The sequence below is a fragment of the Hydra viridissima genome, unplaced genomic scaffold, assembly GCF_058129835.1.
Source record: "Hydra viridissima isolate aposymbiotic clone 2 unplaced genomic scaffold, HvirCarnegie_v1 scaffold_2, whole genome shotgun sequence".
Taxonomy (NCBI): Eukaryota; Metazoa; Cnidaria; class Hydrozoa; order Anthoathecata; family Hydridae; genus Hydra; species Hydra viridissima.
The window spans coordinates 20,363,169-20,380,843 of NW_028324301.1; the positions used below are offsets into that span (position 1 = coordinate 20,363,169).

The 17,675-nt window shown below is 29.2% G+C and overlaps 1 protein-coding gene across 1 annotated transcript; it reads right to left on the reverse strand.

Annotated features, from left to right (window-relative positions):
* Nucleotides 1-78: 78 nt before the first annotated feature.
* On the reverse strand, nucleotides 79-7,832 carry LOC145202185 (GTP-binding protein 10-like). Its single transcript, XM_090077692.1, has 2 exons — nucleotides 7,134-7,832; nucleotides 79-615 (listed from the first exon to the last, which is right to left on the reverse strand). The coding sequence occupies exons 1-2, from the start codon at nucleotides 7,803-7,805 to the stop codon at nucleotides 109-111; spliced, it is 1,179 nt and encodes a 392-aa protein (XP_089933818.1). The 5' UTR covers nucleotides 7,806-7,832; the 3' UTR covers nucleotides 79-108.
* Nucleotides 7,833-17,675: the final 9,843 nt, after the last annotated feature.

Consider the following 17,675-nt stretch of genomic DNA (forward strand, 5'->3'; position numbering starts at 1 on the left):
TTAATATGTTCTTATAAAAAAAAAGGCTAACTATGTTTAGCAAGAGAGAATCTCTATATATAGAAAAAAAGAAAAACATTGCTTCAAAAGAAATTACTAAAGAAAAAATTATACTTCATCTTCCTGATCAAAATTTAATGAAAGCCTTGGTAAACTTTCATAAAGTTTAGTTTTTAAAATCTCTAATCCACTTTGTTCTTTTGCTGATATAAACAAGACTTTTTCAAAACCATTAGCACAGAAAAGTTTCAAATTATTCAAAATATCTTCAGCATAAATGTTATTTTCTATTAATGGATGGTTGATAGTAGCAGAAGAAAGCTGCTCTAAAAACAAATCTGCCTTTTTTTCTGAATTTTCAGAGTCCATTTTATTTAAAACGATGAATGAAGGTCTTCTTAGTAACAAATTTTCATATAATGCTAATTCCTTTAGAAGTAGAAGGACTGTATCAAACGGTGTCCTATGTGGTACATCTGAGTTCAATTGGAAGCCATTCACATCTACTACAAGAGTGATCACTTTAGTTCGTTCTATGTGGCGAAGAAAGCGATGACCCATACCTTTGTTCAAGTGTGCATCTTCAATAAGGCCAGGAAGGTCAACAACTTTCACCTGGAAAAAAGCAAGTTTCAATAAACTTAAAAATGTACTTACTAGTGAAGTTTCACAAAGCAACTATTTATATGCATATACAATGACAGGAAATTAGGATTAGACATTATTTGACAGATTTAGAGGTTTTTTCCATTTCAATTATCTTTCAGTAGCCCACAGTGGGCCAAACAGTGGAAATTGCTCAAAAAATGTTACCAAACTGCATCTTTATTAGTTATTACTTAAAGTCAAATAAATTTCCAACTTATATAGCATGTTTTTTTGTTTTTCTTTACAACAAAATGCGTTATTCACTTAGGTGAAAAAAAATCCCATGGATAATTGTTATTTTGGACAGTCTTTAAACAACTTTAAATTTTTTTTTTGTTTTTTTTATTTTCTGTTTTTTTTTACAACAAAAGCGTTATTCATTTAGGTGATTTTTGAAATATTTCAAGAACCACTTAAGCAATTTTGATAACTTTGCCATTGTTTTAAAGCAAATTTGTCTGCAAATGCAGCAGAGATTTTAGAAAACATCATCTTCAAGCTAATTACAATGTTTTCTTAATTTAGTGCAGATACCTTCCATGAGGTCTTGGATGACAGTTTTCATAAAATTTTGTAATGCCACATTCTAAATTTGGAGAAATCGGTTGATGTCAATTTTGCCTTTCTTGCACGACTCACATTTCATGCTTGCACAAAACTTTTCAATTCAATGAAATTGTGGCTTATTTGGAGTATTTATTTTTTTTAACAGATAATTGATGCCATTTTATTGATACCATTCAACAACACTTCTTGAATAATTGCAAAATGTAAGATCAGGCCAGAAGATGGGTGGATAGGCATGCTTTCAAATAATAGGCATAAGTCATTTTTTTAAGAATTCTTTTGTAGAAACTTCAAAGGTTGTGAAAAATGGTCAAGTTTTGAAACCATACAAACAGATGGCTTGCCAAACCATAACTTTCTTCCCAAATTTTTTGAAAAAAACACCAGGTTTTTTTTTGCTTTTTTTAGGATAAAATATCCAGCTCAATGGTTTAAAAGATATGACCAACCATGTGTGAGCGTGTTATACAACAAAACTGTATTTGACAATAGGCCTTGCTGTTTGGTGTGAATTGCTGGCTTCAGTTTACTGGCTAGTAAGTCACAGTATCTTGCACTGTTGATCATATTCGCCTGTTTCAAATAATGTTCAAGTATAGAGCCTTTTTAGTTCCAGAAAAAGATTAACACTTCCTTTCCTACAGAAGCCTGAGTCTTAAATTTCTTTGCAACTGGCAATCCAGGATGTTTCCGTTCCATTTGATTCCGTTTGATTCTGGCTAATAATGATGGACCTACTTTCATCTTCTGCGACTATACTTATCAAAAAATTATCACATTCTTTGTTGTAACAATTGAGCAAACGTTGATAGATCTCAAGACATTTACACTTGTGCTATTCAATAAACTGCTTTGGAACTCATCTCACACAGACTTTATGAATGCCAAGTTCATTTTGAATAATTTGAAAGCTAGAGTCATGACCAACCTGCAGAGAACAACTAACATCAGCAATAGTTACTTGCTGGAGGTTAATGGGCATTCCGCTCTGTGTTCATGTTGAAAGCTTGTCCGGCCACAGAAGGAAAAGAAGGAAAAGAAGTATTACAAAGTAAACATCCTAAGCGAAGATAAAGTAAGCGTAATGGTTGTTCTTTTTATTTTTTTATAACTGATACTGAAGGTTTTTTGTCATAATTATGCTATATAAATTTTAAAGTAAAAAAAAATATGTTAAAAAAAATGACACTATTATGTAGAAGTGCTCAGTTCTGTATTGTGATAAGAGCCTCTGATGAAATTTAGTCCTGAATACTGCGTCTGACCAAAAAAATTAGATGATGACTCTTAGTTCTTCCTTGATGCAAACTGATAGTAGAGTACGTTGCAATGACAAAGTATTTACACTGCAACATAGAGTATTTACACTGTGACATAGAGTATTTACACTGCAATGACATAAAACTAACGGATGCTATTAATCTCAAACTTTGATCATGTGACTATAACTGTACCAGCTATTATTATGCAGAACAAAGTGTGATAGTACTAAATATGTGCTGTGGCTAAAGTGCATATAATTTTTGACTTTCCCTGGTATATTATCCCACCAAAATTTTGATAAAATGGGCAAGAAAAGTGTCCCTGAGAGCATTAAATGGCAAATTGTTGGTTTAAATAAACAAGGAAACCAATCTAATATTGCTATAGCAAAATTACTAGGTGTTTCAAAGGGCTGCATTCAAAATACATTTTTAAAATTTTTTAAAAACTGAGACTGTTAAAGATTCTCCAAGGTCTGGTAGACCTTCAAAATTAACTGAAAAAGGGAAAAAATTAATTTTTTGCACAGTTCATTCAAACCTAAGAATAAGTATTTGTAATTTGACCAGAGAAAAAAAAAAAAAAAAAAAAAATCAACATAAAAATTCATTAGAGAATTCATGATTCATTAAAGAATGTTACAAATGGCAAAAAACAGTGAGAAAGGTGTTACTCAACAAAGGCATAAGATCATATTTCACTATTAAAAAACCACTTTGGACTGTAAAACAATTGAAATAGTGCTCAGAAAGAATAAACTGGTCTGTTGGTCTCATCTAACTTATAGTGATGAGGCTAATTTTACTAAAAAAAAGTTACTAAATCGCAAATGAAAAGTACATGTTAAAAAATACAAACATGAGAAGTATTCATTATATTCATGTTAAGCCAAGATTACAAGGAGGCAAATAATGGAATATGGGTATGCATTTCTTACAAATTTAATTGCTAGTTTTTGTAAAACCAATTTAAAGTTATACCTTGCTCTTGTATTTTTATATATATAAATTTGGTAAAATTCCATTACAAAATTTTTTCATTTGTTAATTAAAGCTTATTAAAGGTTACTTTAAAAAAACTATTGTATTTTGACAATTTTATTATCAATAAACTAGACCAATATCATTAAAAATTTTCCCTTATTAGTTAACCCCCTTTCAAGACTCTCGGTACATATACCACTAAATTACATAGCTGATCTAGACACCTTCTGTGAGTTAAATTTGCTTGAAATGTATAAATTTTGATTTGTTGATGACATAGAATTGCATATGTAGGCCTGCTGGTTGTCTGCAGCGTTTGTGTCTAACAGGTACCATGGCGACAATTGATTGAATATTTTTCATTATATTTGTAAAATTTTGACAAAAAGTGACATGTAGTTCTTTCAGGCATGAATAATAAAAGACCTCTTACAAAAAAAGAAGTAGACTCAGACGAAAGTGACATATCTTACAAGGCTTCAGAAGAATCTGAAGAAGAGAATGATCAATCAGACACCAATGACAATTTTAGTAATGAAAAAACTACCAATGAAACCCAAGACGAAGTTGATGATTAAGTAAAGGACAAAAATAAAGATCCAAATGTAAACACTGATCTCCCAGGTTTGTATGTTTTATGGCAAAAGCCAAATGATACTTTTGTGCCAAAAAAGCAAATTTCTATCAAACGTAGATGTGCATAAGAAACAAGCATAAAAGCAAATTTGACTCCATATGAATGTTTCAAAAAGGTATTTCCGCCTTCTTTATTTGTATACATTTTGGAATGTACTAATGAAAGAATATAAATTCACAAAGAAACCATAGAAATGCTTGTTTGAAAGAAACTGATAAAGGCGAACTCCAAGTAGTGCAAAAAATTAGTGATTACTATCACCTCATCTTTCATTAGACAATACTGCTATAAAAAAATGCAATATCTAGGGACAGATTGAAACTCATCTCTTTCAAAATGTATTTTGCATCACCAAGAAAACCATCAAATTGTTCCAAAACTTATCATATTGATGAAGTAGTAAACTGTTTGAAAGGAACATTCAGAAAGTGTCACCAGGATCATACCTTTAAAAGTCTATGACCAAGACATAACCTTTAAAGAATCAATGACCAAGACATAACCTTTTGTTTTGATCACTTTTTTATGTCAACCTTATTGAAAACTATACATTTTCTAGCTTTATAAACATGTAGTAAAAATAGAAAATACTTACTTAAAATCAATTAAAAGAAAACCATCAAATTGTTCCAAAACTTATCATATTGATGAAGTAGTAAACTGTTTGAAAGGAACATTCAGAAAGTGTCACCAGGATCATACCTTTAAAAGTCTATGACCAAGACATAACCTTTAAAGAATCAATGACCAAGACATAACCTTTTGTTTTGATCACTTTTTTATGTCAACCTTATTGAAAACTATACATTTTCTAGCTTTATAAACATGTAGTAAAAATAGAAAATACTTACTTAAAATCAATTAAAAGCTGAAAAGAGGCAAATATGTGTTTCAGTGCAGTAAAGATGGACTGCTATTTGTAAAATGGCAAGACACAAGAGAAGTCCTTATGATGAGTAATTGTCATAAAGCTGATGTTACAAAAGTGACAAAAAGTTCAAAAGACAGTTCAAAATGTAGTGTTTTTTGCCCAGAGATGATTGCATTTTATCGCGAAATAATAAGAGGGGTGGATTTAGTGGACCAAATAATGGAACTAAATGAACTGGATTGTAAAACAAACAAATGGTGGAAGAAAAAGGTTTATCACTTAATTATGATGTCCCTTGTAAATACTTGGATAACGCATAATGAGGCTATAAAGAACAAAATTCCTTTGAAGCAATTTTTGGTTCCCCTGGCAGAGGAATGATAAATGAGGGAAGAAAAACCAAAGCTGTACAATCTTCCTTGTCCAGAGGGAGACCATCTATGAAAAAACTGCAACTAGAAAATGTCCACATGTTTCTGTGGAGGGAACAAGCAGACATAGATGTAGAAGATTTGCGGAAAACCAAACACAAAAACAGACAAAAACAATTTGTTTGGAATGAGACATTCCATTATGTTCAAATTGTTTTGCAGCCTATCATACATAAAATAATTTGTAATATTTATGTATGTTCATTTATGTTTATGTCAAATAGTTATGTTATGCTCAAAATATACAATATTTATTGAGGAAAACTACTCTATTATATAACATTAAAGAATTCAACTTTTTTCAAGAATAACATTTGTATGGTGCTGATGGTGCACATATGAACCACTACAGAAGACTGCTGGTACATATATATATACCATCACCCCTGTCAACCCCTTGATGCTTTATTTGCACTTTTGCAATGGATTCAGTACTATTGACTAACAAAGCTATAAAAACACAAAAAAAACATATTTGTACTTCCTAAAAAAAAAACATCTCAAAAAGGTTAAAAGGGAGATGCTTTAGAATGATAAAAAAATTATCAAAATTGATTCAGTAGTTTTTAAAATATTTCAAAAAAATCCATGGATCATTACAATTACAGACAGTCTTTCAGATCACTTTTTAGCTAAATATGTAGACTAACAGAATCAGAGCTAATGTTATAATGGTATATTGAAAACAAATTTAGACTGCAGATTAAAAAAATCTGAAAAAACAAACTCTAACACTTAATCTGTTAAAATCTACTATAAATAGGGAAAATTTCAATGTTTTTTAAGCAATATTTTATCACATGAGAATATATCACAAAAACTTTCTTTTAGAACTTTTTTAGGTCAAGGTAAGATTTCTATTGTTTTAGCCATTTAATGACAAAACAATAAAGTTTTTAAATATAAATATTTTAATATTAAAAAAGGACCATTTTTTCAAAACTATAAATATACTATTTTAATGTTAAAAAAGGACTATTTTTCAAGATTGATGCATTGATCTAAGTTTAGAAAATATTTTTTAAATTTTGTGACTCTTTTTAAATCATCATATAAGCTACAGATTATAAGTATTATACAAGGCTATTTACATTTAGTTTAAAGTAGTTTTAATAGTGGTATAAAATATATAAATAAAAAAAACAACTAATAAATTGTCAATTTAACACAGTTAAAGAATGTGGATATCATCTGATCCAATTGTTTATAATGAGTGATACAAGACAGAACCATTCTGCAAATTCTGAAATGTCCATAACATTTTATCTGTAGATGACACATATTTTGAAATGTTAACCTACGACTAACTGAATGGATTTTAATGATTCTTTTTTAATATTTCATAGTTGCTGTCATTGATATAATTCTGTTATCGCAAAAAATTTAATCATAATTATACATTTTTATAGGTATTATTACTGTACCCATTAAAATATCTAATCATACAAATATTCAAATTTTTTGTTCATTCAAAATAACCTAACTTGCTATCAAAATTGTTTTTCATTTTTACTAAACCTCCTTTTTTAAAGCTTTGTAAAATGTCCTTGAAAACAGTTGTTTTGCTCACTGTCCAACTTTTGCCACATAAATTAAGAATCCTTTAACATTTGATTCATTAAAATGTTTTTTGTTATAAAAAGAAACAGCAAATTTCATTAATTTCAAAAATTCTAGAGAGAAAACTATTTCAAGTTTTATAAAACAGACTAAATAAAATATAAAGTAGAAACCTGTGTATTATCTGAATAGAGTATTGATCCAACCATAGGATTGATAGTGGTAAAAGGGTAATCAGCAACTCTTGGTCGAGCTCTAGATAGAGCACAAAGAAGGGATGATTTACCAGCATTTGGAAAACCAGTAAGAGCAACATCAGCAATACTTTTTAATTCTAATACAATGTTTCTTTTTTCTCCTTTTTGCCCATTAAAATTTTCATACTTAGCTGAACCGCCAGCCCCACCATTAGCAATCTGTAGGACTTGTCCTTCTTCATTCAAATCTGAAATAAGGACCCCCTCACCAGATTTCACTTCAGTACCTGGTGGAACAATAATATATACATCATTTCCATTTTGCACTTTTATTTGATTTCCTTTAGCAGGCAATCCATGACCAGCAATAATCCTTCTTTTCTCTTTATTGGCAAATACTGACAATGAACCTCCTTTTAAACATTTAACAAACACATTACCACCATCACCACCAATCATACCTGTTGACTGAGCTCCTTGACCACCAGTTCCACCTCTGACATGAATACGAATTCGGTCAATTATTTTTGTTCGCTTGAAACTATCTTTTGTTGGGGGTTTTAACTTGATTGGCACAACTTCAGTTACTTTTCGCACTTGTAGTTGTAGATACGGTTGAAATAAAATTGATTTGATGAACAATAACATTTTATATAATTTTTTCTTAAATCACTAAAAAAAAAAGTTTAAATTTTATTGTATTTATTAAAATTAATGATTATCATTTTTAAATGAATAATAGAGGTATATATATATATATATATATATCCAGACTAAAAAAGTCTACAACATTAACTGCTGTAAATTTAGTTGTAAAAAATAATCCATCAACAAAAAATCTCAGAATGAACCAAATATTTTAAGTATACTTAAATTTAACTTTATATACTCCTTTCATAATCAGGGATATATAAAGCTTAAAATAATTTAACTATGCTTAATATAAAGCAAGATTATATCAAAAGCCTAAAAAAAAAAAAAAAAAAAAAAAAAAAAAATAGTGGTGTGTTTATTTTGATGGTAAAAGTGTATGAAAGTTATAGCTTTCAAGAATAGTAAGAAATAAATTAGAACTGTAACATTAACTACTGCTATTATCACTGACAAAAAATCTTAGTCTTCATTCCCTCAGCAATGCAAAATGGGATTCAGAAATCCTTCTTGTTTTGTTGAATTTTACGTTTCTCCTTGATAAGAAACTTGATGCTAGGTTGAGGTTTGTTTCTGGAGCATTGGGTAAAAATGGTTTTCTAACCATGAGTATAACAAAAATGACTTACCAAAACTTCTGGAAATAGTATCAATTTATTTCTAATGCAACAAAACTTTCAAACTATTATTCAAGACTCTCATTTTGATTTTTCACCCAATGAAGCAAAATTTGTGCAGAAAGAGCTGTAATTATTATCCAAGACCTTGTTACATAGTACACTGGTATAGCAAAACTAAACTTGATTTTAATAACTAGGAAGTATTTATGAAAATTGCTTAACCTTAAAAACAGACATGGAAAAGATAAAAATGACGTGACATTTAAATGTTAAAGATAATTCAGTGTGTGTGCGTGCATATATATATATATATATATATATATATATATATATATATATATATATATATATATATATATATATATATATATATAAAATAGTTTAATGCTTTTATTAGTTGCCGCCAACATTTGCACGTTGTTTTTCTCAGAAAACACGCCGAGATCAGATTTTTAACCCTTTTCTTCTATTTAAACGGCTTTTTGATTATTAAAGATAAAGTTTTGGAAGATGCGACTTTGACAGTCCAGCACACTGGCTCCAATTCCAGTTTTTCGGCTAAAAAAAATGGTTTTCTAGATTTACCCTTTATTGAGAGAGAGATCTAAACAGCACCCAATATCAGATATTAAAAAAAACTTATTAACTACTCCAATCTTCAAATATTACCGTAAATTGCATAAAATGTCGAGGTAAAGAGTTCTGTTGGAAGTTCTGCTGGAAAACAGTTCACATTAAAACCCAACTACAGTATTGAAACTCATCATGTTTAATGATAGTTACCTTGATAGACAACATTTTTATAAAACTGAATCTGCAGTGCTTTGAAAATGTTGTAAATTATTTTTAACCCATTAAAGTTCCTTAAACTGCCAGATTTTGTTCTTATAAATATGGTGTCAAGAAATAAGCCATGTATCAGAAGTTAGGTGTCTTTTTGGTCTAGAAACTCAAAATTGAGTTTAAATACATTTGCACGCGTGAAATACCCATACGATAATTTACCATTTTATCGTATTTCTAATTTATTGATTTATATTTCATATAATCTTTAATCTTTAGAAACTTATATTTATAATCATAACCTTTAGAAACTTATTTGAAAAAAATGAAATTATGCGTAAAAAGTGCGAGTTTGTATTAAAATACCCAATAAACATACTTTTTAATGATGTAGTGAAAGAGTATTAAACATGATGCATTAAAATAGTAGCTTACATCTCCCCAAGGCTAAAAAACTATACAAAACAGTATAAAAATCTATAGCTGATTATCTGTAGCTGTAGGACAGATAGTTTAATGGGAAAAATTTGATAAGTTGCCTTAATCCAGTGAGTTTTACAATTTTACTTTCTGTCGCCTCCCTTTAGTACAACTGCCTCTCTTTTCTTACAACTTTAGTTAAGAGTACTAGGAAGAAGAGATAATCACTTTTAACCAGAGAGTAGCAACATCTGATTCGATCTGATTCAAGGCGACATAGAAAAAGTCCAAGTAAAAGATAAGTTAGAAAAAAATTCGGGGAAAAATGTTTTCTCTTTTTTTATTACTATAGAAAATATTTTCGGTTTTATATTTAAACCAATTTAATGATTAAAACTTCATGAAGGACTAACGCTGACTAAAATTGCTAAAATATTTCGCATTTTTATCCATGCGAAATTTCTAAAGTTGTTTCCGAAACGAGATCAATAACTAATTATATCATCAAATGCTTTAATACTGCAGTCTCAGGAAAATCAGAGCGACCATCAAAACTTAACACCCAGTTACAAAACGCCACAATTTGAGAAGACCCGGTTAATAAAGTTAAACAGTTGAATTACGGTAACTTGCTCAGACCATTTTTATTAAAATGTAGAGTCCAAAGGTAGGGAAAGCTAGGAATTTAATGTCAGCTTGAACTGGAGAGCTTGTGTGCTAGATTAAAATGCTTGCAAAGTCTTCTTTGAAAGAAATCTATTCTCAAGTGCTCAACAAATGAACATTAAACTCAATTTTTTTTTTTCAGCACTACATTGACCCTGAGTGCACTGCATGAAAGGTTAAGCAATAATTGTCGGAAAGCATCAAAGAAATTCTTGAATCACTATCTCAATCTCCAGATCACAATCAATTTTAACACCTATAGAATTACTTGAATCGAGAAAAAAAAAATTTGCAACTCAATGACCTCAAGTGCATCATAGAAAAAGAATTAAATAAAGTTCTGACTGAAATAAACCAACTCACAATCACAGTGAATGTAGGCAGTCCGACAAAACATTTAATATTGTTTCCATAAACATTTTTGATTTTTAAATGTTAAATATGACATAATGTCATGGTTCATGAGCATTCATTGAAGATCTGTCTATTTTGGAAAATGTAAGTTAGCACTAGTTAGAGGTGAGTATATTATTTATACAGTATATTTACAAATACTACATTTTATGAGTGATTTATTTGTTATTCATTTTATAATTCATCACGCAACAACAAGATCCCAGCTAACACAAAACGTTCGAGCACGTTCGACGAACGTTAGAAACGTTCGGGCACGTTCTAAGAACGTTTCGTGAAAGTTCTGGATGCGTATTCACTCAACCTTTTTTAGCATCAGTTTGACGTCAGTTTGGCATAAGTTCAAAACTGTAAGTTGTATTCACCAAACTTGCGAAGTTGGTTCATAATCATGAGAAATATTTCTTATGACTGGTTGGTCTCAAAAAAAATTTTCGTTAATTTTTGCGTAAGTTCAGCCCTAAACTATCGGTATTCACAAAACTTAAATATGTTCACCAAACTTTTTAGAAACTTGCTCAGCTCAATTTACGCAAAAAAAGTTAAGTCTATTATGAGCTGCCTGAATGGCATTAGATAATTATGATGCATATGTAGTTCTATTGTCAGATGGATATATTATTAGGGATCTTAACATAAATAAATTATATATATTATAATAAGGTTTAACAATAATAAAGTTTAATATTAACAAAAACAACTGCATCATAATGATTTAACATCTTATTAAGTTGTTATATATATATATATATATATATATATATATATATATATATATATATATATATATATATATATATATATATATATATATATATATATATATATATATAGGCGCTACTGCAGTTTCTCCCCCCCCTTTTTTTATTTTTGATTATGATAGAGAATTTTATGCTGATTCAGAAAAATATAAAAACATGGACCTGAAAATCAACGGAAAGTGCTCTATTTCGAAGTCAAAGTTGAAAAAAATCCCACTAAAAACCCTAATATTCGCCATTTTGAGAATATTAAGTTAATGATTTTTTAGCTGACAAAGCAATAAATTTATAGCATGGTTTTTACATTAAAAAAAGTCGTTAAAGTATGTTTATCTCGCGCAATTTTTTGTGGCAATGAAAATAGCCGTTTTTTGATTTATTAGAGAATAAACTATATTGCAAGTAATGTACTTTTGTAATGAATTTTAAAAAAGAATTCAAAATTTTAGTTTCCTAAAAGAAGAACTTTTGAAACTTAATTCATAGTTGTTTTATCACGTGTAAAATTTAGAAAATGTCACCTTTAAACCGTTTTTTTTAATAAAAAAAACCAGCGTACAATACAATAATAATTATTCATCAATTTTTTTACATTCCCACATTCTAAGTTCAACTTTTATTTGAAATCTTCCATTAATTTCATTTCGTTTATTACACTTTCCTTATAACACTTTAAAATAGTAATGCGAAGGCTGATGGAAACCAGGTTTTTTTATTGCGCAATGTAACGGTAATTAACTTTTGTCAAAAATGAAAGCGTTTTGAAAAAAAATGGCGAATATTAGGGTTTTTAGTGGGATTTTTTTCAACTTTGACTTCGAAATAGAGCACTTACCGTTGATTTTCAGGTCCATGTTTTTATATTTTTCTGAATCAGCATAAAATTCTCTATCATAATCAAAAATAAAAAAAGGGGGGGGAGAAACTGCAGTAGCGCCATATATATATATATATATATATATATATATATATATATATATATATATATATATATATATTAAGCTTAATATATATTACATATAATGATATAGCATCTTTTATTAGATGATATATTGTATATTAGATGATATATGGCATATAATGATATAGCATCTTTTATTAGATGATATATTGTCATGTTATTAACATCATATAATTTAACATCTTTGTAATCTAACATATAACATCTTTATAAAATGTTATATTATGTGGGGATTTGTATTATACAAGTCCGTGTACAAAAATATAACAGCATCAGTCCCTGTACAATAATATAACATCTTATAAAGGTATAATATTTTTGTTATCAAGTATATTTTCTTCACAATTTTTTTAAAAAGGCACATGTCTTATTGAGTATTACAATCATAGTTCATATTGTTGTTTTAACAGCTTTATAAAAATTTAGCCAAAATGGATATTCCAATTATTCTAGCTTCACATGGTCAAGATCAAATTTGGTATGAGACTCAGCGTGTTGCTTTAAGCGATTACTCTGATGTGGAATGTCTTCAAAAACTTTGTTTACCAAAAAATAATATTGTCAACACATTACACAATGATTTGTCAACAATCATATTGAGAAGCAACCCAATTTTTTCAGAAGCAAAAGTACTAATAGCACTAAGGCTTTTTTCAACTGGGAGTTTTCAAGCAGTAATTGGTAAGAATTGTTTGTTAATGCCAAAAAATTAGCTATAATCTTATGATTCTTTATTGTTAAATATGCTTGTTATTAATGGATTGTAACAAATGCAGCTTAGAGGTGGTGCTTTATACAGGGTTTTTATTCAACCTGGAATACCTAGCAAACCTAGAGGTAGCAAAAATCCCATGAAAAACCTGGAAAACTTTGTTTACAGAAAAAATGTTTTTTTCCATTTTTGTACCATAATTTATGTTTTTTTAAAGAATGACTTGTCAAGACAGATAGCAATTAATTTGCAAGATAGAAATGTTATTGTAAGACTTTTAGTTTGCTAGTATAAATAATATGTTTTAATACGTACAAATAGTCTTCGGGATAACCTGGAAAGGCTATGGAGAAGTTCAGGGAGTTTCAAAAGTTAAATTTAGGAGAGACATTCTTTACTTAGGGAAAACCTAGGGAAAAACTTTCAGAGTGGCAAACCTGTTTTTAGACTCATTATGTTTGCTTACTTAAAAATAACTTTATTCCTCTTTCAGTTTAATGTTTAGAAATAAAATAAAATTTCTTTTTTCTTTATATGTAAATATGATACTTCATTATTGTGTAGCAAAAATCAAACAAGCCCTAATTTTTTTAACTTAGCACAATAGATTGTCAAAAGATTAATTTTTATACTGCACCCTCCTTCTGTTCCTGAATTGTGATTTTATATTCTTGCAGACTTTTGGTAAGGTGACTGTATTTTTCAAGTTATTTGGAGTTTAACCTTGTCAAAGTTCACTTTTCTCTCAGATAACTAACTTGCTTTTGTTTAGTTAAAATATAATAGTCAACATGCATATTTCATCCACATGTTGTGTCATGTAACTTTAGGTGACACCTCTCATGTAAGCCCGTCAAGCTGCAGTTGCATGCTCTGCCAGTTTTGCAAATATTTTATTCAGCACTATCATCACCTTGTCAGATGGTATGATAGTCCAGAGGAGATGGCTGAAACAAAGAGAAAGTACTTTCAATCATTTGGAGTTAAAGGTCTTCTTAGAGCAATAGATGGTACAATGATACAAATCAAAGGAGTTACTATGGCTGATGAGTCAGCATACATTTGCAGGTAAACTCATCATTTTGATCTGATACCTGATCATTTTGATTAAATTGATTTAAAGTGTACACTGCTTGGCTTACTTACACAGGCAAAGTTAACATGAGAAAGTTAAAAAAGCTTTTGTTTCACAGATTTATTCCGTCTAGGTATGTTTGCATATAATGCATACAAGTTTCAAAAAAATATTTCTGTTCTATTATTCTTTATAAAAAAAAATTGATTACTATTTCTTTTTTTTAAGGTGCTAATGCTTTTTTATACTGTATTTTACTTCACATTATTAAGTTATTATAAAGTGCTTCATGTTGTTAATAATATGTAATAAAATATTTAATTTATGAAGAGACAATACTTCAATTTCGCAAAGTGCGACATTTTTATTACAAAAATCAAAGTATTTTTAATACTTTAAATTAGCACATTATAGTTCTTTAAAGTTTGAAAACATTAAGTTATTTAATGTAAGTGCTAAGCTTAAAACAATGTTATAATGTAAGGTCGTATAGTTTATGATAAAAGATCATGTAAAAAAAACAATGTTTTGTTTCAGCCAAAGATGAACAGTTTTTCTTACATGGTGTCAATGTTTCCCATAAAGGTTTTAGCTGCTCTCAGGATTTTTAAACACTTTAACATTTTGAAGAATTTTAACTTCTTTTTTTAGAAGAGGATATCCTACTTTGAACTGTCAGGTTGTCATTGATGCTGATGGAAAGTTTAGAGATGTTGTTGCAAAGTATCCTGGATCCGTGCCATGATCCCTTTATCTTTTATTATAATTCTGCATTAAAACTGACAAAATGATATGATCCAAATGCAGGTTTCCTTTTTGCAGACTTAGGATATGGGTTGTTACCAGTCATTATTACACTGTTTAATCAGCCAACTTCACCAGAGGAAATATATTTTAATAAAGTTCACCATCGGTTAGGTAGTGATATGGAGCAAGCCATTAGACATCTCAAAAACCTTTGGAGGTGTTTGCACTAAAGTGGTGGAAAACTTCAGTACATCCCAACAACTTGCTGCATAATATTTTTTACTTGCACTTTACTGGAAAACCTTTGCATTTCCTTAGGATTAGAAATTCCAGATGACATTAACTTTGGGGACAATCGTGAAGATGATGTACATGGTGATCAACCTGAATTAACTCAAACCAATCAAATTCGACTTGATATTTTAAGAAGAATTCAAATCAAAAACCTTAATTTAGCAAATCGAATTCTTTGTTTGTAAATGATTAACTATGTAATAATAATATAATATATATATATATACATATATACATACATATATATATATATATATATATATATATATATATATATATATATATATATATATATATATATATATATATATATATATATATATATATATATATATATATATATATATAGATAATATATACAGATAATATATGAACTTTTTCACTGCAAGAGAAGTTATTTTGTGTTACATATATTTTTAAATTGTCTACAGTTCAGCCAGTTGTGTCCAGTCCATTATCCTTGAAATGTAATAAATAAATCATAGTCTTTCAAATAAGCTTGATATGTAATTCAGCTGGTAAAAATAATAAATTTGTACCTGTCAAGTAAATCTCTGAAAGTTCAAAAAAGCATTACATTTATATCGCTGATTAAGTTGAATGTTAAGCAGTAGTTTAATACAAGTAAAGGTGGCATTTTAAATTCTAGCAAACTCCATTTAAACCTATTCTTTTAAAATTAAAAGTTCAACTGAATATATTATATATATATATATATATATATATATATATATATATATATATATATATATATATATATATATATATATATATATATATATATAACGTTAGGTCAATGCCCGCTGTTCGTTATTGAACGTTTGGTATGAACATTCAAGAGCTGTCAGAACAACGTTCGCTATCTGTTAATTGAACGTTCAAGAACTGTAAATCGGAGTTCACAAAAGTTGGTTCACGTAACGTTTGCAGCGAACATTAAACGAACCTAAACGGACGTTAAAACAACGTTTTTTGAACGTTAATTGTTAGCTGGGATCCTGATTTAAGAAATTTCTGTTTTGGTTCTTTACTTATTCTAGGGGGTGATTCAATGGGTGATTCAAAGGGTGATTCAAGGGGTGATAGGTATTTAAAACAATATTCAATATAAGTTAAAAGAAAAGAACTTAGATAATAAGATTGACGTAAACTACGATCATTTTTACATTTTTCCGTCTGCGGATTGTTACCCAGCAAGCACACAACGTTGAAATAACGTTGATCGACGTTGATCAACGTTATTTCAACGTTGTGTGCTTGCTGGGTAGAAGTTTCCTTACCTTCAATATCCAACAAAATAACTCATTTGACAGATTGATGGCTGGGTAAGCTGCTTGCTGGGTAACAATCCGCAGACGGGAAAATGTAAAAATGGTTGTAGTTTACGTCAATCTTATTATCTAAGTTCTTTTCTTTTAACTTATATTGAATATTGTTTTAAATACCTATTACCCCTTGACTCACCCCTTGAATCACTCCTTAAATCATCCCCATCAATCTGTCAAAAATTTAGATTTCTTAATATTTACTTTATGAGGAACCTGTTCAACATTGATATAGTTAGTTCCTCTAGACCCTTCTCTAAATTTACAGAGCATTTTCTTTAATGGATCAGTTGTGAATTATTTAAAAAATTCCCCCGTGGTGTAAGTTTTGTATTCCAGCATAAGATGCCCATCCAGATGAAACTATATGAGCTCCAAACAAAATAAAATGTAATACAAGGTTTTGGAGCATTTTTGCAGTTCAATTAGAAACTTCTACCAAAAAACACTTTCACAACTCCTTTTCAATACCACTAAACACCTAACGACCTGAGCGCCACTGCTCACAATGACATTTTTAGTGAGTCAGGTTTAATTTCTCTAATAACTGCTTCGTTCTTTTTTTTTTTTTTTAATAACTTTTAAACCAATTCATTTCACAGGTACATTTATTCGACGTATTATAAATGTTTTCTCTTCATACACTCTATCTAAATGTATCTCTCTTTCTTTAGTTTGAAGAGGAAGACGAAACGCGGTTTCCTTTTTTTATTACAATTTTAAAGATAAGCAATAAAATTTTAAAATAATTTTTCGGAATTCAAAAATAACTTTAGCATAAAAAACGAAATGAAAACTTTGCTTTTAAGTTTTTTCCAGTTACACCATTGTTAATAAGCGTCTGCGTATCGTTTCATTTCCTTATCGTTATCATTCTGGTATGATACTGGAAAAAAAAAGTGTTATCAGAATGATTACAACAAAGTATCGGTAAATAAATTTTAGCCGGTATTGTAGTTAGTTTAAATCTCGGTGTATACCGGAACTCTTGTCATCAAATCATCGGAATGATCAGAGTTCCGGTATATTCCGAGGTTTAAACTGGCTACAGTACCGGTTAAAATATTTATAACGATATTACGTCGTAAT